Raw genomic sequence first — 26220 nt, 5'->3', positions numbered from 1 at the left:
GCCGCCATCGCTGAGGCGATTGACCGCGACGAACGCGGCTCTAACCATCATATTGCCGGCTTAGGCTGCACAAGCGCTATCAGTTATTTGTATATATGTGTGTGTGTGTGCGCGTGCAGAGAGACAAATGCAATGAGTTTATGGTTTGGGAGTTTAGGAGTTTAGAGTTGAGAGCAGCAGGTGGTCAAAGGTATGCCTGTCACATAATTTTCTATGCTTTCTGGTTGCGCTACGGGCGCGCATTATGTGCGCGTTTATTGTTGTTGTTGGTACATACATTTCAAAGAGACAAGTTGAATAATTTCCTAGATGGATTTGCCTATTATTATTGAGATTTTGTCAAAAGCAGAGATATTCAAATAACTATGGAAGCTGAGCTTATATTTCTTACAGTTATTTTAATGCGCTAACGGTTAAAAGTTGTGGAGCTATGACATCGGATTTTAGGTTATTATAGCTCTTTGATTTTCCTTAGTATTTTAACAGTTAAAATTTAAACGAAGGTTAACAGTCAGGTGTGGGGTTAAGCGATCAATCAGGTGTTTTATATGAAAAATTATAATATCAGATTTTGGCTACTTCACTTAGTAAAAAGTAATGCAGCGCGCAGTATAGAATATTTCTATTAATGATGGTTATAAGTGCTTAAATTTCGTATACCTTTTGCAGCAGCTCGATTTTTTTTTTACTAAGCATTACTCTAGAAACACAACATTGCAAAAGTATTGCCTAAATTTCGGCGCAAAGTTCATTTTTCGTGGACTAAGAAATCATAATGTCAAAGAGACCGATATAGAGCTGTTTGTATTATATTCTAGTTGACAAGCGATTAGACTACTGAAACTACAAGCGCTGCCACACACGTGGCGTGACGTAAAATATTGGTAGTCGAAAAAGTCTTTTCGTATTTCGTTAATAGATGTCGTTGCAGTCGTATATCTCCAGTGCTACTAATCTCATTGTGTCATACCATATAGTGTTGGAAAGGTGAGATCTTAAGCTTCATTTAACCAAAAAAATTAAATTCGGAGAAGTTAAAAAAAAGTTACAGCTGTTCAAAAATGAATGAAACTAATGAAGAAAATCGCTATATTTTGAAATTTTTGTAGGGAAGAATGCCACACAAGCCACCGTTGAGATTCGTAAAGTTTTAGGAGACGATGCTGCATGAGTTGATTAAAAATACGAAAAGACTTTTTCGACTGCCCAATATAAATAATGAATACTCCTGTATTTATGTATATCCATTGAAACTGAAAGCTTCTTTCTACTACCCACAAAAGTGGCGCTAGAAGAACTCTTGCAACTAAATTAATATTCTTGAAAAATTAAATGTAAAATTACCGCAAGCATTCACCCTCTCTTAAAAAAAGCAAGTACATGCAAGTATGGAAAAAAATGCTCATAAATCACTTTAGCGCGCCACGTGCAACATATCAAGCAACAAAGTGCATAAATTTAAAACCAACAACAAAAAAAGCACTTTTTGTCTCCCACCTATTATATATCACCGTTCAAACACATTCTTCATGTCTTACAATAATATATGTACATGTATCTTCTTCTCGAGCGCGCTTATCAACGCGAAAGCATCAACGCGCTGCGCCATGGCAAACGGAAAAAATCGCATCGCAAGTGAGATCCAATCGCAGCGCGTTCAATTGCACTGGACAGCAGCGCTTTGTGGCAGGTGAAATGGAATTTCCTAATGCATATTTACGAGGCGCATACAAACACACATCGCCACACCGATACACGGCGCAGGCATGCGCACCTAAACCGAAAAAAACTCAAATCGTATTAAATATGGCAGCGTGTGTACGAGATATGCGCTGTGTCGGTCATTCGATATGAAAATTTATGCATTCTGATTTTCTACGAAAATCTATTGCATTGATTAAGTGCGGCTGAGAAGCTGAGAATGTGAGCGAGCAGCGGCAGGCGAACAGCGTTTGGTTGGAGGGGTGTGAAGACATGTCAATATGAATATATGTACATATGTATGTACATTAATAGTTTAAAATATGCATATCTGTTGGAATATGTAAAGTAGATTTGGAGCGCGAGCGCGAGCATAAAAAAATTAAAAAAAAAAATAAAAAAAAAATTAAAAAAAAAATCTAAAAAAGTCGAGTATAATACGCTAAACTGTAAATATCACTAACAACCAAAAAAAAAAAAAACACAAAAAAATATTAAAAAATATTAAAAAATATCAGAAAAAACTTTAGTTTCTCTAGTAAATCACAGCTGCAGTCACTAGCAATTTATAAAAATTGTGCGCATGCGCCTCAGCTGCAACTGACCGAATAGCGCTCAGGCGCGCCTAATTTCACAGCTGATTTCGTTACACTTGTAAATTGCCAACTGCAACTTTTATCTGCTAGCCAGCAGATACAATACATTTGGTTTTTTGTTGTAATTTTAATGTTTTGTGTTGCCAAAACACCCGCTGCTTGCGCGAAAAGTTCTGTTCGAGCGCCAGAGCGTGTTTAGATTAGATAATGACCTCAATCTGCTGCAAGCCGCTGACATGATGAATGAATTAATGTAGCTATTAAATATATTTGAGATATGTTTGTATGTGTATATATGTGTATATTTGAGATTTTAATAATTATAATGGCTTGCTGCTGCCGATTTTGACAGTGGCAAATCAATTTGCTGAAATTTGTAATATTTATTTAATTTTAGTCAGAAAAGTTGTATGCAACAGCTAAGGCATTTAATGAATTAGAAAAAAAAATTTCTGGTACCTATGATTTTTTTGTCAAAATTTTGATAATGCTTTGACAATAATATGACCAAGTAATCGGTAATGACTTTTCAGACGAATTTGATTGACAAACTAATAAAATTTTACGTTTTTTTTGTGTTGACTGATTTAATTGTCATGAAATTGAACTGACAACTACTGTCATCGTTTGCCAAAGATTGTCATTAAATTTGTCGTATGAAATAGTATCCAAATTTTTATAATGCTTTGACAATAATATCAGCAAACAATCAATAATGAAACGAATCGTAGAATTTGATTGACGAGCAAACATTTTAGTCATTTTGTGTTGCCAGTTTGATATAATATCCTTGAAAATCATTTGACAGCAACTTTCATATGTTGCCAAAGATTGCCATTAAGTTTGAAGCAAGAAATTGTGTCAAAATTTTAATAATTCAAAGGATGCCATTTCACACGAATTTCATTAGCATACAAAAAGTTTACTTTTTATTGCTGACAGTTTATTTTGATTGCTGTACACATTTTTTGACAGCTACATTTATTATTTATCAACGATTGTCATTGAATTTGACGTTATGAAAACTTCACACATTTGACTATTTTTTCTTGGTTGTCGGTTTGTATCGAAAAATATGGTCATAAATCGTTATGAAAACGAGTTGACAGCGTTTGACACATTGGCTGGCAATATATTTGACGTTATGAAAACTGCCAAAATTCAAACATTTTCACTTGTTGCAGGTTTGTAATTGAAAATATTGTTTTAAGCAGCAAAAAATTAAGTTAACAACATTTAACCATGACGGTCAGTAAATTTGACATACTTTGACAAAAATCCGTGTGATAATTATTAACAGCGAAATTCGTGATGGCATAATTAAAGTGTTTCTCAACTATTTATATATCATGTTACCTTCTATTATTGCCATATTAATATGCTATATATGAAAATAATATTACTCAGCCACTTACTACTTCAGTTACAAGATCATTGAAAGCTTCCGCATCAATAAATCGGCGAGCTTTTAGTGATTTGCATGACAAACAAATGGGTATAGTAAATGGCATAGTAATAAGAAGTAGTTTTGCAGTCAAAATGGGCGGTTGGAAAAGTCAAGGAAATGCAAAGATAAGTGAATGAGTCACCTTCGAGGCAGTTTCCGTTACATGGCCGATCCCTAAAAGCTTCCAGTAAATGAGAATTTGTAGCTGCATTCAATAACAACTTGCAAGAACGCACATATGTACATATACATATACTCATACACGCCTGCATTGGTCGCAGCGACCTTCGACACGGCGACAGGTGAAAAATATTAATTAACAATTAACTGTTACTTCGCGGCATGTAATCAGATACATACGAATACATATGCAAATTGAAAGTAATACCCCTGACTAAGCGTGTATGCATGCATGTGGGCGTTGCATGCAGCAATCACGCAAATGCATTCGCGTTCGCGTTTGCGATCGCAATTTGCATGAGTTATAATTTACGCTTAATATTTTTTGTATCTGTTTAATTTTCCTTTTAATCGAGTGTCATAATTGTTAGCTCGCCACGGCAACAACAACAACTGCAATAAATGCACACAAGCAAAAGGCAAGCGCGCAACAAGCGTGGTAAGCGCGGCAAGCGCGGCAAGCGAGGCGCAAGTGGGGCTAAAGCGCAGGGCAGGTGAGCAGCCGCTATTTGCAAGTGGTATTATATATATATTTATGTGTGTGTGTGCGCTGACTGCGTCGGTATCTCTCAATTGGTTTATGGAAATTTCGCGCTGCTTGGCGCGCTCGTAACGCCGTACAGTAGCTGCAACTGCAACGGCTTTAGTGGCGATTAAAATACTCGCGCACTAATTGCTGCCGACGATTTGTTGGTGATTACAACAAAAATTGCTATGGCATAAAAAGCACTTGGACAGTAAGAATTAAATGCGGCGAAATAATATAATAAAAGTTTGCGGCAGCAGCAATAATTGTTAACTCTTATGGTGAATACGTAGAAAATGCATGACGCAAACGTTAGAGCAACCGTGCGACGGGCGTTCACATGCACTCACAGCCATACATATACAGATGCATATTTATGAAGGTTTGTGTTGTTGCTTTTTAGCTGCATTGCGGTATTTTAGTCATCGATTGGCTATTGGCGCATGGGACGTGTGAAGTGGCTAACGTGGCCGCTGCCGCTGCGCTAAATTCAATCGAAGCGCAGGAAGTTGCTAATGATTTTATCGCATTTTCCCATTTTTTAGCGCAAACATTTTTATTGACATTTTTTGTTTGTGTTTAGATATGTGATCGCAGTTTGAAGAAAAAAGTTTGCTTGGAGTTGCCAGATGTTGCATTTTTGTGCATCAACAAGGAAAAGAACATAAAATAATGAAAGATAGTATTCAATTTCTTAATTAGTAAATATTTTATTTGAAATTAAGAAAAAAATTTATTTTTGTTAAATTTTACGAAAATTCAAAAAGAAATTAATATTTACAATTTTTATTTGTAATTTCGAAAAAAAGATGTTCAAAAAATTATTTGCAAAATTTAAAAATTTATTTTTTTTTTATTTTTCTTAAAATTTGTTAAAATCGAAAAAAAAAATTTTGAAACTAAATTTGGAAACTTAAAAATTTGTTTATTATTAATATGAATAATATTTAAAACTTTTAATTTTAATTTAGAAAAAAAGATGTTTGAAAAAATATTTCGAAACATTATTTTGTTGAAAAATGAAACATAAAAGCGAAATAGACACTTAACAATTTTAAGAAAAATTAAAAAAAAAATTAAAAATTTTAAATTGAAAATTTCAGAATAAATTTTTTAAAATTAAAATTTAAAAATTACAAATTAAAAAAAATTATTATAAAAAAAGTGAATTTAATGTTATAATTTATAAGTTTTAAGCTATAGACTCTATAAGCGATCTATAGATTTTTTTGTTCACAAAACTCATTATTATGGCCTAGATTTTTGGTTTTTGAATACTAGAAAAAGGTCTTAAAAATTATAAAAAAGTGAAAAGTCGTAGTAAAACATAAAAAATACTAAACAAAGTTTAAAAAATTAAAAAAGATCAGAAAAATATTCCAAAAGTTTACATTTAATAATCAATGTGCATTTTCATATTAAAAAAAATTGAAGAATTTTAGAATTATAAAAAATCCATCTGAAGCCCTGTTGAGGGGAGTGTATGATGTGTTAGGGGTTGGAAAGAGTTTAGTATGATCTTATTTTTTTGATTTCTTTGATTACACATTTTTCTAAATAATTTTAATTTTTTTCAAGAAAAAAATACAGTATTTTCTCTGCCAAAAATAATTTTGTTGTTGCATATCATATTAATGTATTATAATTTTTTTAATTATTGCAATATTTATCAATAAAAAAGTATGCTTATTCAACTAAAAACATCGCCTTCTTTTGATATCGTTAGTTTAAAATTTTTGAAATAATATAAATTTTTTCCAAAAAATTTTTTTTTTCTCAAAAATAATTTTAAATAAAATATTAATATCTAAATAGTCATCAAAGTGCATTTTTATCTGCGTAAAAACATTTTTTTAATTATGCACAACGAAGAACATTTCTTTTTTTGTTTTCTGAAAACCACCTGGCCACCCTGCTGCGCGACATTATTGTGTCCCAAATAAATTGTTGCATTACAGCCATTAGCGTTAAATTATGCGCCGTTGAAATACGATATTTATGTAAAACATGTGAAATAATTTTATGGAAATGATGTAAACAAAGCGCAAATGTTGCAAAGGTGTAAAAATTACAAAAAAAAAAAGAAATTGCCTTAATGTATTATGAAATTTATAAAATATTTACAAGCATTTAATGGCGTTTAGGAATTAGAATGTTTAGCTGCGAGAACGCGTTCTAATAGCTATTGTTCAATATAATTTATTAGTTTCCTCCACGCAATTGTCGCGACAAGCCACAACTACACAACTAAACAACCAGACCGGCCTTATGGTAGGCGCATAAACGCTGTTAAACAAAAATAAATTGTTTATAACTACATATGTAATGCATATATGTATGTATGAATGCAGAGCGAGCACGATTTCGCTATTGGCGAGCTGATTCAGAGCCCGAAGCGCTGTAAATAAGTCATTAAAATCGCCGCTAATAAATGAGAGCAAGCTTATGCTTTTTGCATTGATATTTGCGCATATGATAAACGACTGCAGACAGCTGCGCGCTGTAAATAGCTGAGTTGCAACAACAAAAAAAGTGTTATAAATTATCAAAAAAATCAGAATGTTTGCAAACGTTCTCATTACGCGCTGCACTGCAGTTAGCGGCTATTATTTACAAGCGCTTATTAATTTGAATTCCTAATTAAATAATTAATTTTAATTGCCTACATACAAGCATATTTCGACGCTGCTCAAACATGCTTAATTCGTGTGCGAATTTTTTTGTTTAATTTCTGTGTGAAAATGTGCGCGCATGCGTTTTTCAAATGGCCGACACATCGCTCTACCCAAGCATGTGGTACTTATGTGTTCTCGACTTGTGACACTTGTGTATGCATAACTGCTTATGTGCTTACGTGCTTATGTGCTAAATGCCAGCAATTGCCAGCCAACCAATTGCGCGGCGCAACAGAGACAGCAAGCGTAAAAATATGGCGCACGAAATATCGCTCAGTCTCAGTCGCGCGAACGTTAGCTTAACTTAAGCCAAGCCACGGCTGAATGCAATGCATGTGTGTAGTTGCTGCGATTAAATTAGAATTCAAAGCTTATTCTTGTTTAAATTTGTTTAACACACACGAGCGTATAAGCTGGTGTAGAAAATGGACTCACACAAAGGCTGCACGAATAAAGTTAACTGTTTGCCAATGGCTGCTGCGACGTTGGGAACAAATAAAGAAATATTAAAAATATAAAAAAAAAAATTATAAAAAAGTAGAAAAAAATTAAAAAAAAAAATTAAAAAAAAAATTAAAAAAAAAATTAAAAAAAAAAATAAAAAAAATAAGAAAAATATATAAAAATACAGAACAAAATTAAAAAAAATTAAATAAATTAAAAAAATTAAAAACAAAAAATTAAAAAAAAAATTAAATAAATTAAAAAATTTAAAAACAAAAATTAAAATTAAAAAAAATTAATTAAAAACATAGACATTAAAACAAAATTGAAAAAGCATCTAAAGCAAACACTTAACTTTGTTGGTGCTAAACATTTCACTGTGGGTTTTTTCTGCGGCATATTTTTTATTTGCTTTACTCATAAGCGTTTTTGTTGTACGCGCCATTGCATTTTTCAGGTGCTAATGTGTGAAAAAACACACAAAATTTGCATAAAATATTAAATTTCAAACGCACACATACATTTTTGGCTCAATCGCTGCTGCTTTTTTGACATACTGTGCTTAGAGCTTGCTTGAGTGTGCAAATAAAAGCGGCTTAAGCTCACTTCATGTAGATTTGAATATGAGTTTGAGTGCATGTGGCTTGAGTTAGAAGTAGAATTTGTGACCGAAAATATTAAGATATAATATATAAATAATTTTTGAATATTTTTTAAGTGAAATATTTTGAATAAAAAAATAATTGATATTTTCACATTCAAAAATGTGCAGAAAATATTCATATACATATATGTACATATATAATAATATACTTAATTTTTTATTATGGAGGGAAAACTATTTTATATTTGAGTAAAGTTTTCCAATTAAAAAAAAAAATCGGAAAATACCAAAATATGATTCCCAAATAATTTTTAATATTTTTTAATTTAACTGTTTTGGATTCGAAAATTTTTTTTTTACATTATTAAAAATTTGTTGCAACAGTAAAAACTTTCTGAGGCGAATTGTATCCATTCATCCATGCAGGGTTGTAATTTAATTTTACTTTTCAAGATATTGTGTAAAAAATTGAAATTCAGTAGTTGTCAGCTGTGAGCGATGGAACAAAAGTGCCCAGAACAAAGTCTCAAAGGTTAAAAAGCACAGCGCAACTAAAGAGCGGAGCTATAAAAGCAGCACGCTAACACTAAAAGCAGCAGCCGGTGACAGCGCCGCGCATCCAATAAGAATACAAAGCGAGTAACAGCGACGCGCATGCGCGAAACTACACTCAGCCCTGCAGTCGAATTTAGATAATAAAATAGCGGCACAAGAGTAACAACACAAATGCGAAAACAATAATTATAGTTAACGCAACGACAGCGGTAGCGATAACAATAATAGCAACAAACTTGTAATAACACCACAGCCGGTTGAACGTTGGTTGCGGTAGCGCGGCAAGGATTTCTACTCTGCAACACCGCGCTGGTTACCACAACTGCAGCGCAGACGGAAATTGAGATATTTTTTATAAGTTATGAGCATGCGCATGCCGCAGTCACCTCAGCGCGTCTAAGCGGATGCCCAGTTTGTTGTTGCAAGGTTGCACGCTTTCGGTGATGCAATAACATTTTATCATACATTTTAGCCGCTGCTTAGCTGTGTGTGTGTGCTTTCGCGAAATTCGCAATTAAGCTTGATTAGCTTTAATCGCTTTTTGATATTTATGGGTTTTCATTATCATTAAATTCATTGGCTGCAAACTGTGCGGGGCGACCACACCAGGACCACGCCGTCATCCACAGCCGCACCAACAGCGTGCGCTGCGCTATCAATTGCTCTGCGCTTTGATCACTTTGGCTACCGTGTGTACAGTAGCCGTTATGTAAGTGTGCAGTGGCTACCGCGCGGCGCGCATTCTGCATCTGCATTTCTGCGCGGCAACAACTTTGTCAACGTCCGCGGTGTTGGGCTGCGCGACAGCGAATAATTGCCAGGCGGCAGGGTGTAACTGCAGTGGCAGCGGTAGCGGCGGTAGTAATTATTCATAGCCGGCAAAAGCGGTTACATTGCAGCCATTGCTTTCGTGGATGCTGGCAGTGGCGGTGGCGCTGAAACGCCCCGGGCTAATTTGTTTGCCAGTTAATTGGTATTGCGGCCATTGATCAGCGTTGGCTCGGTGTGCGAGCCAGCTGCTGTCATGAAGGGACAATTTCCGGTGCCGCTCCCATTTGCAGACACAAGCAGCTATTTAAACTATTACATTTTTTTGCTCAAGCGTTGAAGCGTTGCAAATTTCAAGCTCATGCGTATTGTGTTGTGGTGTGGTGCACTTACCTTGGCTGAGCTCTCCAGCGGATTCCAATAGACAGCGATAGCATTGTGGGAGACCTCCTCGATGCAACCAACTAGGCCGACGGAATTTTTCGTATCTGCAAGTAGGACAACAACAACAGGCAAATTAATAATTGTCGCATGGGGAGAGGGAAAATTTAAAATGGCGAGGTAAATGACTACTTTAAGAGGATATTAAAGTACTTAAGTGAAATGACTATATCGGTTGGTCATTAGAGGACCTTTAAGGCGAGCAATTTGATTCGTTAAAATATAAGTGAGATTCTAGTGGTTAAATTAAAAATTGTTGGCAACTCTAAAATTATAAAAAAATTTTAAAACCTTTTTTGTTTAGAAAATTTAAGAAATTTTGTAGAAATCTTGAAAAAGTTTTGAAGCCTGAATATAAAAATATGAAAAAATATTATATACTGGTTGACCATTATTGAAATTATTAATATTCGAACATTTTTTGAAACCCGAAAATTAAAAATAAAAATAAAAAAAAATATTATATGAAGTAGCTGACCACAATTTCAGTACCTTTTTTTCTTAGATATTTAAAAAAAAAAATTTTAATTTAATTTTTATTTTTTGAAAGTAACAACTTCTCGCTAGTTCGCTAACAAATCACTTTTATCATCATGTATCAAAAAAATTGTTCATGTACCGTTAATTAGTGACGTATTAGTTTATTTATAAACTTTGCACTGCAGCTTTTGTTGCTTATTTTTCCACTGCAAAGCACAAAAGAAGCTCTGCGGCTTAGTCAAGAACGAAAGATCTGCGCCGAGTTGTAAGACAAAACAACAGTTATGAAATTTAACATTTACCGTTAAATTATGAGTCGCACCACTCATTAAATGCCACATGTTTATAAGCAGCATGTAGCATAAATTTGACACGCACACATACAATACATTACAGTTAATAAACAGCAGGCGCCTGTGTGTTGAAGGCGCGGGTGGTGCGCCAGCGCGCAGAGGGGAGTCGCATAAGTATTTGTAGAATTAAATATTCTCATATGAAAATTACAACATTTGTCAATTTAGTCAAAGTGCCACATGCCACATGCTGTATGCGCGCGCGTGTGTAAGCGTGCGCGTCCAATAAACCCAATGGATGAGTATGCGCACGCGCAGCACCCAATTAGCAGCGCGGATGAATGCACCGACAACGCAGCTGGTGGGCATGAAAAATGGCATAAAACTTGCAACAATGCAGCGCGGCAATGTGTGTAAATGTTTGCCACTTTGTGGTAAGTATGCACCAAACACAGTGGAGTGCGTATATACGACTGGCAACCAGCCAATGTCGTTACACCCCCAGCCAGCCCCAACCGCGTCAGGCAGCTAGGCGCGCTTTTAGAGTTTTGTGTGCTTGAGAATGTTGTGTGGCTTGTGCTTGGGCGCACACACATAATTGGCTAGCCGATCGATTGGCCGGTCATGTGGCCGCGGCGCTTATCAGTGGCAGCAAATCGTTGCGGCTTGCAACATTTCACAATCAATAGTTAGAATTCAATAAAGTTTTGTAATTTACTGCGAATTAAGCAACGGTGAGGAAGTGAGGAAAAAGTATGCGCGCAGTTGAGCAAAGTGTTTGGCGCAGTGTTGCTTTTGCTTCCTCTGTCGTTTAGGCATTTTATTCAGCTTTTAGTTGCTGCTGATAAGCATCGATGTGGCAAGTTGTTAATTTTTACTTTTAATGAGTATCAGAAACGCATTTGTCTAGACAACAATAGCAAGCATAATAATTTCGTAAGAATGACAGCTCAGCGCGAATGATAAATGTGCGTTGTTGCATGTGGCAAAAATGTAATTTTATTGCAGCCAGCACAGGCTCCAAGATGCAAGGAGGTGAGTAAAATGAGTAAAATTTGAATGTAATACTAGCATTTTTGTTAAAAACTTGTTTTGAGGCTGTGATATAAAGATTTTTAAACTAAGAATAAATGTATTAGTACATTAAAACAAAATTTTTAAAATTTATGGGAGGCGGATTTGTCGTTTACTTTTTTGTGTTTAAATTTCACAAAAACAAAATTATTAATTATATTTTATTTCTGTGAAATATGTCATACATAGTCGCCTTGCAAAAAAAATTTCAAAAATGGTTGCCATGTTAAAAAAAAAATTATTTTTTAAAAAGGGTTGCCATGCTAAAAAATTAATTAAAATAATTCAACGGCTTGTGTTTTTTCATTTTTGACTTCATAAAATTGAAGTGTTTAATACTCGACTCACCTGCATCTAAAATGCGCTGTTTAACCGAATGTTGCCGACTGTGCCAGAATTGCCAAGCTTTGATTTCATCGTCGGGGCTCTTCTCTTCACGGAATATCAGCATAATAACGCTCTGTGGGTGAAATGAGATTTGAAAAATTTTAATAAATTATATAATTTTGCAAAATTATTACTAAAACGTTTATAAAATAGTTAAATATATTTAAAATCAAAATTAAACTTAACAATAAATATACATTTAATACAAAAAAATTTCATTTATTTTAAAATTGATGCCAAAATTATTCTAAATTATTTATAAAGGTAAAATTTAACTATATAATAAATAAAAATTAAATTAAAAAAAAAATTGTTTTAAAGTTTATACAATTTTTTTTTTTAAATAACAAGTATTCAATTTTTCTAAAAAAAACAAATACTTATTAATAATAATATAACAAATTTTCTAATTTAACTTATGCTTTATTTTGAAATTTAATATTTTTTTCTTTCAAATAATAAAACATTATGAAACAAAAATAATTTTTAATTATATTATAGAAAATTTTCTATACTAAACGTATCCATGATTTCTAAATTTAATATTTTTTCCTTAAAAAAGCAAAATAATATATTAAAAAAAATGCCTTTAAAATAATACTAAAATTTAAATAAAAATTCTAAATTGTTTTTACTATTTATATATTTTTTTTTTGAATAAAGAAACACAAAAATTTTTATAAAAAAATAAAAAAAAAAATTAATTAAAGTCTAGAAATTTTTCTATACTAAGCATACGCTCTATTTTTAAATTTAAAGTTTATTACCTTAGAATAAAAAATAATATGTTTTTAAAAAAATATATTTGCACTAATATTAATATTAAAATATTTATAAATATTCTAAATTGTTTTTAAACATATTCTATTTTTTTTTAATAAATCATTATTAATATTTTTATTTAAAAAAAAATAATTTTTAACTATACAATATTATAGAAAATTTTCTATACTAAATTTAGGCTTCATTTCTCGAATTTAATATTTTTTTCTTAAAGTATTTTTCTTAAAAATATATATATTTCGTTTAATATTTAGACACTTCTTGGAATATTTGTGTTCCTGTACAATCTCATATCATATCAAATTTTCCCTGCAGTCGCGCTTAGCTGCGTTTAATCCCGCTATTCTTTACTAATCCTCACAACCCAATTAACAAACGAAAGGAAAATTTATTCAATTGCTTGAATGTGTTATGGAGTACTCAGAATTTATGAAGCAAACGATGTTTTTCTTTAACAATTTATGTGGGTACCCTCTGCGCATGCGCACATGCCTACCAAGGCTGCTGTCGCCTAGCTTGGTCCTAGCTCAAACGAAATTTTGGCATACGCGTTGTGTCGTAACAACAATTCCACGTGGGTTGCTCCATTCAAAGATGCATTATTATTGTAATTTTATACACATATTTATGTGCATATGAATATGAAAAGAGTATAAAAATGCGTTTAAAAGAGCGACAAGGTGTGTGTTGGCATGTTATACTTTTGTTGTGAAATGCTTGCTTCAGCGCCCTTTTCAAAAGTCAAAAAATAATCATCATCATAATTCACACATAGGCGAGTGTACACACATATCAGGGGAAAATAAAACTAGTAATGCACGCACACACGCACTAGTGTGACGCAACCCTCGGCTAAAGACTGCACCTTTGCCTTAGTCAGCGCTCTTACGCGCCGCCGACTTTGTCTTCTCAGCGTTTTTCTTACAAATTTGCATTTTTATTTTCAGATATTTAGGACGGCAGCCAGAAAGTGTTACGTTCATCGCATAGGATTGTATTTTTTGTTTTTGCTTTTTCGAAAATTCACGCACAATTGCAGCGCTCACGCGCGCGCATCCTTTTCGCCAACGTGAGTACGCGCTGAGGTAGCGCATTGTGCGGCATAACACTGGTATGTGTGTGTGTGTGCCAATGCATCTCTTTAACCCGATTCGCTACTGTGCTGTCGTAAAAAACTGTTTTCCTTTAATTCCGTGATTTTTCTTTCCCCTCTGCCGCGTGGAATCTTCAAGTCGTTCACGCTGCTTTTTTCCATATTTTTTGCTTTTGTTGTTTTATTGTCTGCGCGCATCTTTAAAAATTTGCATTAATTTCTTGTGACGTTCAGTTGGCTGCCTATGCAGCTATAAAGACAGTGGTGAGTAGTAGTAGGGCGCATTAGGAAAACAAACATAAATTAATTTTGACACTTTCGCCTCGCGGCTGCGCAGCCGTACTGCTGCCGTTGCATTCAATGCCGCCGCTGGCGTTGTGCGCAATCAAATTTATTGGATTTTTATGTAAATACTTAATATGCATATGCGTCAAATGCAGCATGCAACACTAAAAATGCATTAGGTTGACATTGGCGGTGGCTTGTTGTTGCCGTGGAGCGACTATCGCTGATAGAGAGTAAAGCGTGTTGGGAGTTTGGAAATGAAAGCGGCTGCATGTTTGGCGGCAAATGTTGGCGCGGCAAGGAGACTATGGAAACTCATCTTGCATGGAACTTGATTTGAATTTTTTTTATTTTTTTAATTTTTATTTTAGTTTTATTTTGTCTTTTAATATTTTGTAGTTCAATTTATTGGCAAATTATTGATTTTTTCAGAGCAGTCGGCATTTAAAACTTAACTGCTTGCAATTGCGTTACCAGTGTATTGCAATTTTCCAGCAATGTGATGTAGAAAATATGACAAAATTATAGGCGCGACTACGCGAAGGTAGTTTTGTTGTAAAGTGGGTATTTTATTGTGTAAAAATTTTTAAAAATTATTTCTTTCAAAGGAAATCAAATTAATACATTTAAAAATTTATTTAAAAATGTTTAAGTAAAAATTATAAAAAAAAGAAGTTAAAAAATATTTTTTTGTTTTAAATTATGAGAGTTATATAACAAGTAATTTGCATTTGAATATATATCAAAGTTAATTAATTAATTCTGGTTGTCAAAGTTTGACTTGACCTTAACAAATTTTTAAATTTTGTAAGAAAAAAATTGTTTAGCAATTTTTTTTTCAATTTTGTTGCCATATTTGACTTTGGCTTAAAAAAATTAAAATATTCAATTAAAATAATTTTTTTTTTTAATTTTTTCAAATTTTTTAAATTAATTTTTTAATTAAAATTATTATTTTTTAATTATTAATTTAAATTTTTTGTTTTCTTTTACTTTTGTTGTAATAGTTTAACTTAGACTTGAAAAATTTAAATATTTTAATTAAAATTAATTATTTTTTTTTTTAATTTTTCGTTGTCATAGTTTGATTTTGATTTAAATAACTTATAATTTTTTAAATTTTTGAATTAATTTTTTTGTTAGTTTGAAATTATTATTTTTTTGATTTATGTTGTCATTGTTTATTAATTTATAAATTTTTTAAATTAATTTTTCTTTTTAATTTGTCATATATTTTGATTTAGGCTAACAAAATTAAAATTTTGAATTAAATTTTTAAATAACTTTTAATTAAAATTTAATTTTTTTAATTATGAAATTAAAATTTTGTGTTTTTTTTTAATTTTTTATAATAGTTTGACTTAGACTTAAAAAATTAAATACATTAATTAAAATTTATTTATTTTTTTATTTTTGTTGTCATAGTTTGATTTAGGCTTAAATAATTTATTAAGCTTTTAAATGAAATTTGAATTGTGAAATTATTTTTATTTTTAATTTTTATAACACCTCAAACACGCTTTATGATTTTCTGCGCTAAAAATTTGCGCATGTCCCGCCCACCGTGCGTCGTCGGAAAATGGCAACAAAGTGAAAATTGCGTGCGCAGACAACTTTTTGCCAACGGCATGCGTACAAAAAAGCCTAAAAACAGCGGCTAAAGCTAAAATGCTATTTAACAACAGCGTTTACAAGACATTAGTTATCTTTTGGAATGGTCCAATTAACCCCTAAAGTGTCGCATGGCCTGCCGGGCGAATTTGGCGCGGTCGCTACGCGTGAAAGTTGCAACACTTAGCGCGAATAACACGCACACACCCGAAAAACTGCTAATAAATGCTGGTCCACCAATTTCACCGCTTACACCGGGGGCAATTTGAATATTATTTTTACTTGAATGTTTTCACAGCTTTTGCTGAGTGTCGGCGACGAGTTGTGAGTTGAATAAACAAATTGCGATTCATAGCTGCTGCGAGCTACATTTGTTGTTGATTTTGTATGATTACAATATGCTGTTGTTATTTTTCTTGCATTTGACGCACGGAAATGCGATGCTGCAGTGGCAGTCGACTCCAATTACTCGGAAGCGCTTGAGCAGCGCATGAGCATAACAATGAAAGCGCGAAAAGAAAACAGAAACGGTGCAGAAAGCATGCGCTTGGAAGCGTTACAGTTGCCGACAGTTATCCTGCCGCAACAATCCTTTCTGCGCCACTCGGCAATCGGCACATTTGCATATCATTCAGTTCAAGTATCACATAACAAAGCTGCTGTGACGGTATGCATGCGTATGTGTGTCACTTAATGGCTGTCGGCTCATTCGTCATGTCGTCTTATCTGATTGATGAATGCTCGACATAGAATTACAAAAAAAAAAAGTGAGGAAAAAGAAAAAACAAATACGAAAGTGCTGCTTAAGGCAGGCCGTTTTCTGCTCCCAAGGTTGAGGTCCTGTGCAAACATTCTTAAAATTCAAAATTCAGTTGCTACTGCCGCATTCGTCTCGTATTCGTAGTCGAAATAAGCACTTCGTATTTGCATTTGCCGCTGATTGATATTCAAATGCTGACGCAAAGACAAACAAACTAAGAAAGTGGCATAATAAAAAATGTACAAATCATCAGCTATCATTCATCATCATCATCATCGTGATCGTGATTGTCAAAGACAGTCGGAGCATTAGTTGCCAATCGCCGCTTCGTCTGTTGGCCTATCCCTTTCGGAGGGTTGCGCCGTCGCTTGGCAAATATTTGCTCGCGCGCAATCCCTTTGCCTACTGCCTTCGTTCGTTCCCGTTATCCTTTCGCAATCACTCAACTGCTACTTTGATATGCAATACGGATAAGCCGTGCAATGGGAGCGCATCGCATCGGCCCACAGATCTTTGCATAGATATTGCGCTTAAGTTAAACTGATCGGTGGCTGTCTACAACAATTAATCATCATTAAAATTGTAACCCTTGCACTTTCTTTGCCCTTACTTATGCATTTGTTTAAATAAGAAAAAAATGATGACTTAAAATTTGCTTAAAAAATCGTTTAAGTTTAACTTTCTCATGCTCCTTACTTGGGTTTTACATATAAGTTAGTGTATATGTATGTGTGTGTGAGTAAGTCTGTGCACTTACCTTGACAGTTGTGTTCTTGATGGGCTTATCTGGATCGGGCACATACTCCAATGTGATGCCGTAGAATTGTCCTTTGTTGATGTATGTGATGCGGTCGTCTTCGCGTCGCTGTGATGAACTGATTGGACTCTCCAGATGGTAGCGGAAGCCGACATTGCAGAAGCTGTAAACGAGAGAGGAAAGCAAGAAAAAAATGAAAGCATGTTTTGGTGATTTTACTTTCGACTTTTTCAGATTTTAAATTCTATGACATTATTATTAAATTTAAAATTTTTAATTATTATTAAATAAAAAAATTTAAATTAAATTTTTTTTTATATTATTAAAAGCTTATTAGGACTATTTATTAACCAATATTAAAAAATATACATATTTCTAAGCGATTTTGTGGATTACTGTAAAAAAGAGCTTTGTTAACAATAAAAAAATATTTTTCGAAGAGTTAAAAAATAATTAAAGCTTTCACTTAAGCTTCCGCACGAGCTTTCACATAAGCTTTTTGGAAAAGTTTTTCGTAAAGCTGTTTTTGAATTAATAATGAAGTCGAACACTTTTTGGAGAGCTCTCGAAGATTATTTCAAAGTATATTGGCAATTTATTACAACTCAAGAATATACAAAAAGCTTCAGAGTTTTTTAACTATGTCTTTAATTAGGTATATGCAACAAATGTACTATTAAAATTAAAAAAAAAAAATGTTGGGTTGATAAAAATAATGAAAACTACCACATAAGCCACCGCACAAGCTTTTTTCAAAAGTTTGCCGTAAAAGCTTTCAAAGCTTACTGTAAATCATATTGCCAATTTATTACGGTTCAATAACACACCAAAAGCCTCAAGGTGCTTTTAATTTTGTTCTTCAATTCAAATATATTCTGTAATATATGCAACAGACTTTTAAGCTTCTAAGCACATTTCCAAAAACAACTATTTAAAAAATTCGGTACTTACATTTTTGGTATTTGTATTTTATCCGCATCATTTTGTCGTCCAAAATCATGCCATGGCCTCGAGCGTGTAGCGCCATTCGGCGTCGAGCCGCCCAACGATGTGGTCGGGCTATTTTGTCCATGAACGCTCACGGCGCCGCGTTGTATGCTATTCACCGAGACTGGAATGCCGCCATTGCTGTCCAATAATGTGCCAGAAAGCTCCGTATAGTCGAAGGACTGTATGCCGACGAGACACGAGTTGATAAAATTATGAAAATAAATTAAAAATCGAAACAATAATTTAGTATATATGCTTGTACATAACTTAGCAGAACTTTCTGTAAATTTTTGTTAAGAATTTCATAAAATTTAAGTTCTACAAAAAATAGAAGAACAATACCAACGATATGGAATAATGGACCCATCAAATAATAGTGACTGCAAGGATAACCAGAAGGTAAAACAACGCTCATAAATCAGCACAAACAACACAACGACACACACAACATATACTGAAAAAAGCGCACAACAACAACACTACAGACAGCGAAAACCGCAAAACAATAAAAAACAAATACAAACACTTTCACATATGCGCATACAACGATTACAGAAAACACATGTACAACAACAACTATAATAACAACAACAACAATTCGCAACAATTACCAAAAATCATAAATCTCAGTAAAGCGCGACAAAGCTTTGCCAAAAATAACAACTACAACAACAATACAGCAACTCTACAAAAACTACGCAAACAATACACCAGAAAACAAACACATGCATTTAACTCAAATACGTTTCCAAAGCTCGGAAGTCCTTTTTACACAAAATACAGTCAAAGCTTTGGGCAATGGCGATGTCATGAAATAGCGTGAAAGAGGAAGAGAGTAAAAGAGACAGAGCGTAAAATATTGGGGTACAACTTTAGTAGAGGACGAAGTGTCGAAAGCTCGTATAAGCTGCTGTGCTTACACGCCACAGCTAAGAGCTTTCACAAAACTTTCGAATAACTGTGCAGCAAAAACAAAAACAAAACATAAATAAATTGCAATTTACTGTAATTTTATTTGTATGGCAAACACTAACACATACCTGATGTATATTATTCTGATCCCTTGGTGTTATCGCATCAGCGCCAATACCCGAATCCGGACTCGGCAAATCCACCGTCAGTCCAGCAGCTGTGATGGTCTTAGCATACACCGGTGTACCGTTCTTCATTCCACCCGTATTGGCTGTGGTGTGTGATGGCATGCTGGTTATGGGTGCTGCAGACGTGGTAAAGCGTCCCTCATATGTGGTGCCCGGATGTGGTGGCTCGCTCTCTGCACCGCCATACACGATATTACGTGGCGCTTGTCCATAGCCCGTTTGTGTGTCGGCCGTGGTGGCTGTGGTATAGAATTCGCGGTAATAAGGCTCTGTAATGAAGGTTGATGTCGGTCCGCCCGAGGTGAGGCGTGTGGTGGTGTACATGCCATAACCGTCGGGTGTGATGTAGGGGCCGGGACTGGGCGTCTGTGCGTTGACATTCACATTGTTTGGAACGCCAGCGGAACCGGGTGCATTGGACTGATGAGCGCCCTGTTTGGCATACCGCAGATTTTGGTCGGAATGTAGTTTCAGTTGGTAGCGGTTACATGTTGTTGAAGGAGAGAGAGAAAAGTATGAAATATATATTTAGTTTTCAGTTTCACCAATTAGTAAATATGTATTTATAAAATATTAAGTCAGTCGCAGTCATTGTGTCGTCGTGTGTGTAAATTTAGAATGAAATTTGTTTATAGTTGTATATATTATGTGCAATCAATGGGCTCAATAATCCGCTTAACAGTCTGCAATTTACGTTCACACATTTCGTTTTGCGGCTTTTAGCAAACGTAGGTGTGGCATTTGTCGCGCTAAACGCCGAAATCGCCGAATTCCGGTTACGCGTTGACGTGCTAATTGCTACAAGTTGACAAAGTAACGAAAATCGAACGCTTAATCAAACGGTGGCGGGTCGCTCCGACCACCTTGCCAGGCCATTAGCCATACTTGCTGCTTTTGGTCTTTTCACTTTGCCCTTCTTCGCTTCTTTCGGCGCTCGACGGCGGTTCTTCGATTCTTCTGATACTCAGATTCTCAGTTATGGTTGATACCACTTTTTTGCCGTTGTATACAGTTTTTATGCTCATAAAGATTTGTGTGTTGTGTGTCACGCTCTCCTTGGCGCTACTGCAGCAGCTGGCCATTCATTTGTCGTCTTTGCCAAAAGTTGCCCTGACCAGATTCGTTGAAAAGTGAAATTATCCGCTAATAATTTGGTAATTTGTCAAATGACGGAAGGTCACTTGCGTCCGAGACACCGGCAGTGGTGTTGGAGTGCCGTCGGTGGCAGACAAGTCGCGCGTGCGCAGTCTCTTTTTTGTTTGCGATTTGCTTTTGTTCTTTTATTGATTGCTTTTCACTAATTTGCATAATTTTTAAGTTTTTTTTTTAGTTTTGCTTAAAGCGTTTTGCGTCAAGTGAGAATGTGTAGAACTCTTTTTTTGCATTCTTATGTGTCCATAACTGCTTTATGACTAAATTTCGTTTCTAATTTATTACACTATCTTGTCTTTTCATAATATTTATAATAAGTCGCATTGGATTTACGCTCGTTCACACTCACCTGCAAGTAGATTTGTGTGCCGCCACTGGCAGCGTACATTGTGTCAGTTGTTGGACTTCCAGGACTAATAGGCGGTTCTTTAATATGTATGGTCGTTTGTGTTGGTGATGTCGGTGACTGCACAACTAAAACCTGTGAAATTGAATTTGCTTGTTTGAGTGCGTTCACTGAAGAAGAGGAGGAAATGATGTTGCTTGGTGGATTGGAGGTATTTTGGGGGGACAGTAAGCGATATAAAAGTTTGGAATAAATTGAGGTAAATAATAAAATGAAAATATGCAACCATTGTGTATGTATTTTCGAGGAGAAGCACAGTAAAAATATAAATAAAGTGGATATATAGCGACGTCGATGCACACACGCACTCTCATATAGAAAAAATTGTCGGGGTACTTATATACTAAAAGTGAAACGAAATTATAGAATGAAAAATTATTTTAATATAAATAACTATAAGAAACGTGCAAAAATAACGGTTTAAAATGCATTATAAAATATTTGAATTAATGAAAGCTTTCGGAGCAAAGAAGCTTTGTTGGAGCTTTCATTTCAAAATTATAAAGGCGTTCTTAAAGCTTTAATTGTTGTAAAACTTTTTTTGACCACGAATTTTGTGAATCGAATTAAATTTTTGCGAAAATTATTTACTAAGTTACCACAAACTTGTGCTTTTGCAGCAGCAGAAGCTTAGATGGTGATTTCATAGGTATACAACTTTTTTAGCATTCATTTTATGAAGAAAATTTAGTTTTTAATACACTTTTTGACTAAAAACTTGATCTTTAACGATGACAAGAGCTTTTCAAAAGCTTTCAAAGCTTTTGAGCATTTATTTCAGCATTATTGTCATGAAAATAATTGAATTTGAAACTTTTTTTTTGACTAAGATCTTGCTTTGTCACGGTGGCGAGAGCTTTTGAAAAGCTTTCATAGCTGAATAATTTTTTTTTGCATTGATATCACGAAACTAATTTAATTTTTGAAAATGTTCTATATTAAAAACTTGATCTTTTACCGTAAAGTGGAGCTTTTTAAAAGCTTTCATAGCTAAATATATTTTAAGCGTTAATGTCATGAAACTCATTAAATTTTTGACTAAGAACTTGCTTTGTCACTCTGACGAGAGCTTTTAAAAACCTTCCAAAGTTAAAAGAAAATTTTTGAACATGAATGTCATGAAACTAATTTAATTGTTGAAACAATTATTTACCACTAATTTGTGCTTTCACAAGAAAAAAAGCTTAGTACATGTTTACATAGCTCTTAAACGCTTTTTAAGCATGGATTTCATGAACCTATTTCACTTTTTGAAAAAAAAGGTCTGCCTACAAACTTGAGCTTTCATACCAGCAAAGGCTCAGTTGAAGCTTTCACAGCCGTAGAATTTTTTAAGTGTGATATTTTTGAATTTAGTAAAAACAGCTTTCACTGCAAAATCAGCTACTTTTCCAAAAAGTTGAAAGCTTTAAATTTTTTTGAAAAGTAAATACAAGTTAATAAAATGAGCAAACAGCGGCGATGTATGAAGACTTTCTTCATTGCATTGATATTACAAGCATATTAGTGAGCAAGCTCAACAAAGCCAAACCATTCCTAAAAGCTTTTTTTCTTCTAAATATACATACACATATTTTTGTTTTTATTTTCAAAAATTATTATTATTTTATTTTTATTTTTTTTGAATAAATGAGTTATTGGCTCGCTGAATTTTTGTGACCTAGCGCTTAATTAATTCACGAAGGGCCTTATTTGCATAAAAATGCAATATATAACTGTTAATTACAACTTCGCTAACACATATAATACGACTTCATTAACAAATTGCAAGCGATTTGCATTTGAGTGCTCTTTGCGCAAGTAACTTATTGCAATTATACTGACCGATTAAAAAGGAAAAACACAACTTGTTGATTATTAATGGATTTTATTGCCAGGCATTTAGTCAGTATTGACGCTGACAGCAATAAAATCCAAAACCAAATCCGAAAAATATATGCGTGCCAACGCTGATGAACGAAAATTATTATGTCTATGTTGGCTATAATTTTAAAAGCAAAACTAAACATTTTTTCAAACTAATGCCATATGGAGTTATGCAATTCTTGTGAAAAAGCTATAAAAAGCCCGCCTCCTTGTTTGAACTGTCCGATTCATGCTAATTAAGTGCCTATTTGAAATTTTGACTTTTTTTACATTGTGACAATTAAATATAGTTGTTGTTGTTGCTGCTTTGCATATTTTAGCCGCGTCCACGCAACACAGCCTATCCAATCAAAACTGTCGCGCAATCAAATAAAATTGGTTTTCAATTTTTGTTGCTGTCATAAACAAGGCAAGAAATACAAATAAAATAATTTCGTATATTAATTTGCTATGATGGATGATCAGTCAGTTCCACATGCATGCTCAGGTATATGCGTATGTGTATGTGTGTTTCGTGTGTGTGCTATTATCGGCGCTGAAGTGGTGCTGCTGACATTTGTAGCTGATTTGCTTAGTTGACTAGCCTAGCTACACCGCCATACTTAGGTAATGCTATGGATGCTGCTGCGATTGTTGTTGTTGATTACACTTTACGTGCAGCCGCTGCCGCTGAGCGCTGATTGCGTGCTGAGAACGCCACAGCAATGCGGAAGGCTAGCAGTCAACGGTCAATAGCCAAGAGCCAACCGTCAGCCGTCTGTCCGCGTACGAGTCAAACGCCGTTGCAGGTTAGCCGCAATTACGCAGTGGCAATGATTAATTGTGCTGGACCAGCGTTTCATTGTCATGAAAATCCATAGCAGGCCCTCCAACCAGCGCGCTGCTCGCAGCCACCCTCCCCTCCCTCTCTCATTCGCGTTTTTGAATTTTTTTTCTTTTTTGTTCGCGTTCGACTTGCAGTAGCGGACGGACGGCTGGCTTATGGCGCTACTGTTTGTCTACTTATCTATTTATTTTTGTCTATTTTTTAATGCCATGAAAATGTTGTTGTTAACATTATGTGAGCATGTAATTGAAATGCGCTTTTTTAAGCTTTTTTTCGTGATTTTATTGAATTGTTTTCTTTGGGGTCAGTCGCGAATGACGAATTTCGGCAATTGTTGCTATGATTGATTAACATTAAAAGCGACAACAAATCTTGGCTAGTTATTAAAACGATTATTGCAGAAGGTAAAAAACTGCAAAAAAAAATATTTTAAAAATAAATTGATGAAAGTAAAAAGCGAACTGTGGTTAGTAAAAAATTATATGAAATATAATTGAAAGAAAAAAAAATAAAAACATAAATTATAATTAAAAATTAAAAAATTGAAAAAATGGAGGAAATAATGAAAATTCAAAAATAAAATAAAAAAATTAAAATAAATTAAAATAAGAGGTTATAATAAATAATTAAAAAAAATATTTAAAAAGGAAAAAAAAGATAAAAAATAAAAGTCAAAATTAAAATGAAAAAATAAAATGAAAATAAAAAATTATAAAAAGTATTTCAAAAATATAATAAAAAAATGTGTGTAAAAATGTAAAAAAATTGCCAAAAAAAATGAAAAATAAATATTGTAAAAAAGAAATATGGTAAGACAAAAAAAAAATTGAAAAATAAGAAATAATTAAAAATTATTCCAAAATTAAATTGAAAAAAAATATGAAAAAATTAAAATAAAAAAATTCTAAAAAATAATTTGAAAAATATATAAAAAATTTTATATCTAAAAATGTAAAAAAATTGCCAAAAAATATAGTAAGAAAGAAAAAATATAAAAAATTAATTATAATAAATGATAAAAAATCAAAAAATTAAAGAAATAAAAAAAAAATATTCAAAAATAAAATCTAAAAAAATATAAAAAATAGTAATTTTAATTTATTATAATTTTTAATAATTGAAAAAAAAAAATATAAAAAATCATTTATAATAGTCACTGACATTGTTTATGTTAAAAAATGCTTTTTAAGTGTGAAAAAAATTTATATAGCATAAAAAATGAGGTAAATAATATAACAAAAATAATTAACTAGTCGCATACTATTTTGAACAAAAAAAAAAAACAAAAACAAAACAAAGAAAAAACTGTTTAGTATGCAAATTATATTTTATCGCAAACTTGTTATTTGAAAGTTTTTAGTGTTGTTTGAAAGTAGTAAATATATATTTTGATTATCTTGTTGTTGCGGTTGGCAGACAATTTATTATTTTCAACATAATTCTGAAATATTTCAAATATAAGCGCTGAACGCAAGGATCATTAGCAATATTGACAATATAATGACATCTAATATCAAACAAACCAAAGAGCGCGTCCTAAAGTAATTATAAAATATTTATTTATGAAGTTTTTTAATAAATATATTTGTTTTTTGTAACTTCTATAAAGGAAAATGAGGATATGGGCATCGGTTTCTTCGACTAAATAGGTCTAGCCTAAAGTTAGGCTTCCTCTACTTTATAGCATATATCTTCTTATATGCTTATTATTACTGAAGCATTGGAAAAGCATTTTTAAAAAATAATTTACAACACCAAATGAAATTTTAAAAATGTCTAATTCAAGTCATAACTTGCAACAAACAACACCAAATAGTCGACGAGAGTCAAGCAGCTGCCAACATTGTAGCTATTAACGGTTTTCTGTAGCAGCGCGCATTGAATACATAGCTTACTAATTGTTGCCACAGCTCGTTCGATACTCCACATTTACAATTGCAGCACGACGCTAGACTCAAATCACAGCTATTTTTAAATTTTGAATTTTTGTGTTTTTCTAATTTGTCTTTGTATTCCCCGGAGCTATAACGCTTGCATTGGCTGCGCCCAAAATGAGCGCTTTAACGATGTGCCATGCCCGTGCTTGGGTGAATTTCAAAATTTAATTCAAACAATTTGCATAAATTAAAAGTAAAAAACAGAAAAAAAATTAAAAAAAGACTACAAATACATAAAAAATTTGAAAAAAAGCAAGCAAGTCAAAGCGACTAAAAGAAGATTAAGATTGACGGAGATACGAACCAAAAACAAAAATAAAAACAAAAGCCGAAGTAAAGCAACAACAGCAAAAAATTAGATAAAATAAAATAAATTAAATACAGGCGCTGCAGCGCTGCTGCATAATTACCAAAATTGGTGGGGAATGGCATAGCGCGGCGACGCGGCAGCGCAGTCACTGCACTCGGCTATAAATTGTAAAT

The 26220-nt window shown here is 33.4% G+C and overlaps 1 protein-coding gene across 9 annotated transcripts in view; it reads right to left on the bottom strand.

The window, feature by feature from the left end:
* The window catches only part of LOC105229403 (protein grainyhead), a 286235-nt gene that overhangs the window by 38034 nt on the left and 221981 nt on the right, over positions 1-26220 (bottom strand). For 8 of the 9 annotated variants that reach the window (XM_049451848.1, XM_049451847.1, XM_049451845.1 and 5 more), the window contains 6 exons: positions 21052-21183; positions 19491-19982; positions 18412-18629; positions 17461-17623; positions 12133-12244; positions 9890-9984 (listed from right to left, as the gene is read on the bottom strand). In XM_049451848.1, coding sequence (XP_049307805.1) covers positions 9890-9984; positions 12133-12244; positions 17461-17623; positions 18412-18629; positions 19491-19982; positions 21052-21183 — 1212 coding nt within the window. The remainder of the gene's footprint in view (positions 1-9889; positions 9985-12132; positions 12245-17460; positions 17624-18411; positions 18630-19490; positions 19983-21051; positions 21184-26220) is intronic. The other variant, XM_019991500.3, reaches the window with a different exon arrangement.

This window comes from Bactrocera dorsalis, chromosome 3, assembly GCF_023373825.1.
Source record: "Bactrocera dorsalis isolate Fly_Bdor chromosome 3, ASM2337382v1, whole genome shotgun sequence".
Classification (NCBI taxonomy): Eukaryota; Metazoa; Arthropoda; class Insecta; order Diptera; family Tephritidae; genus Bactrocera; species Bactrocera dorsalis.
This window is presented reverse-complemented; position numbering and strand designations above follow the sequence as displayed.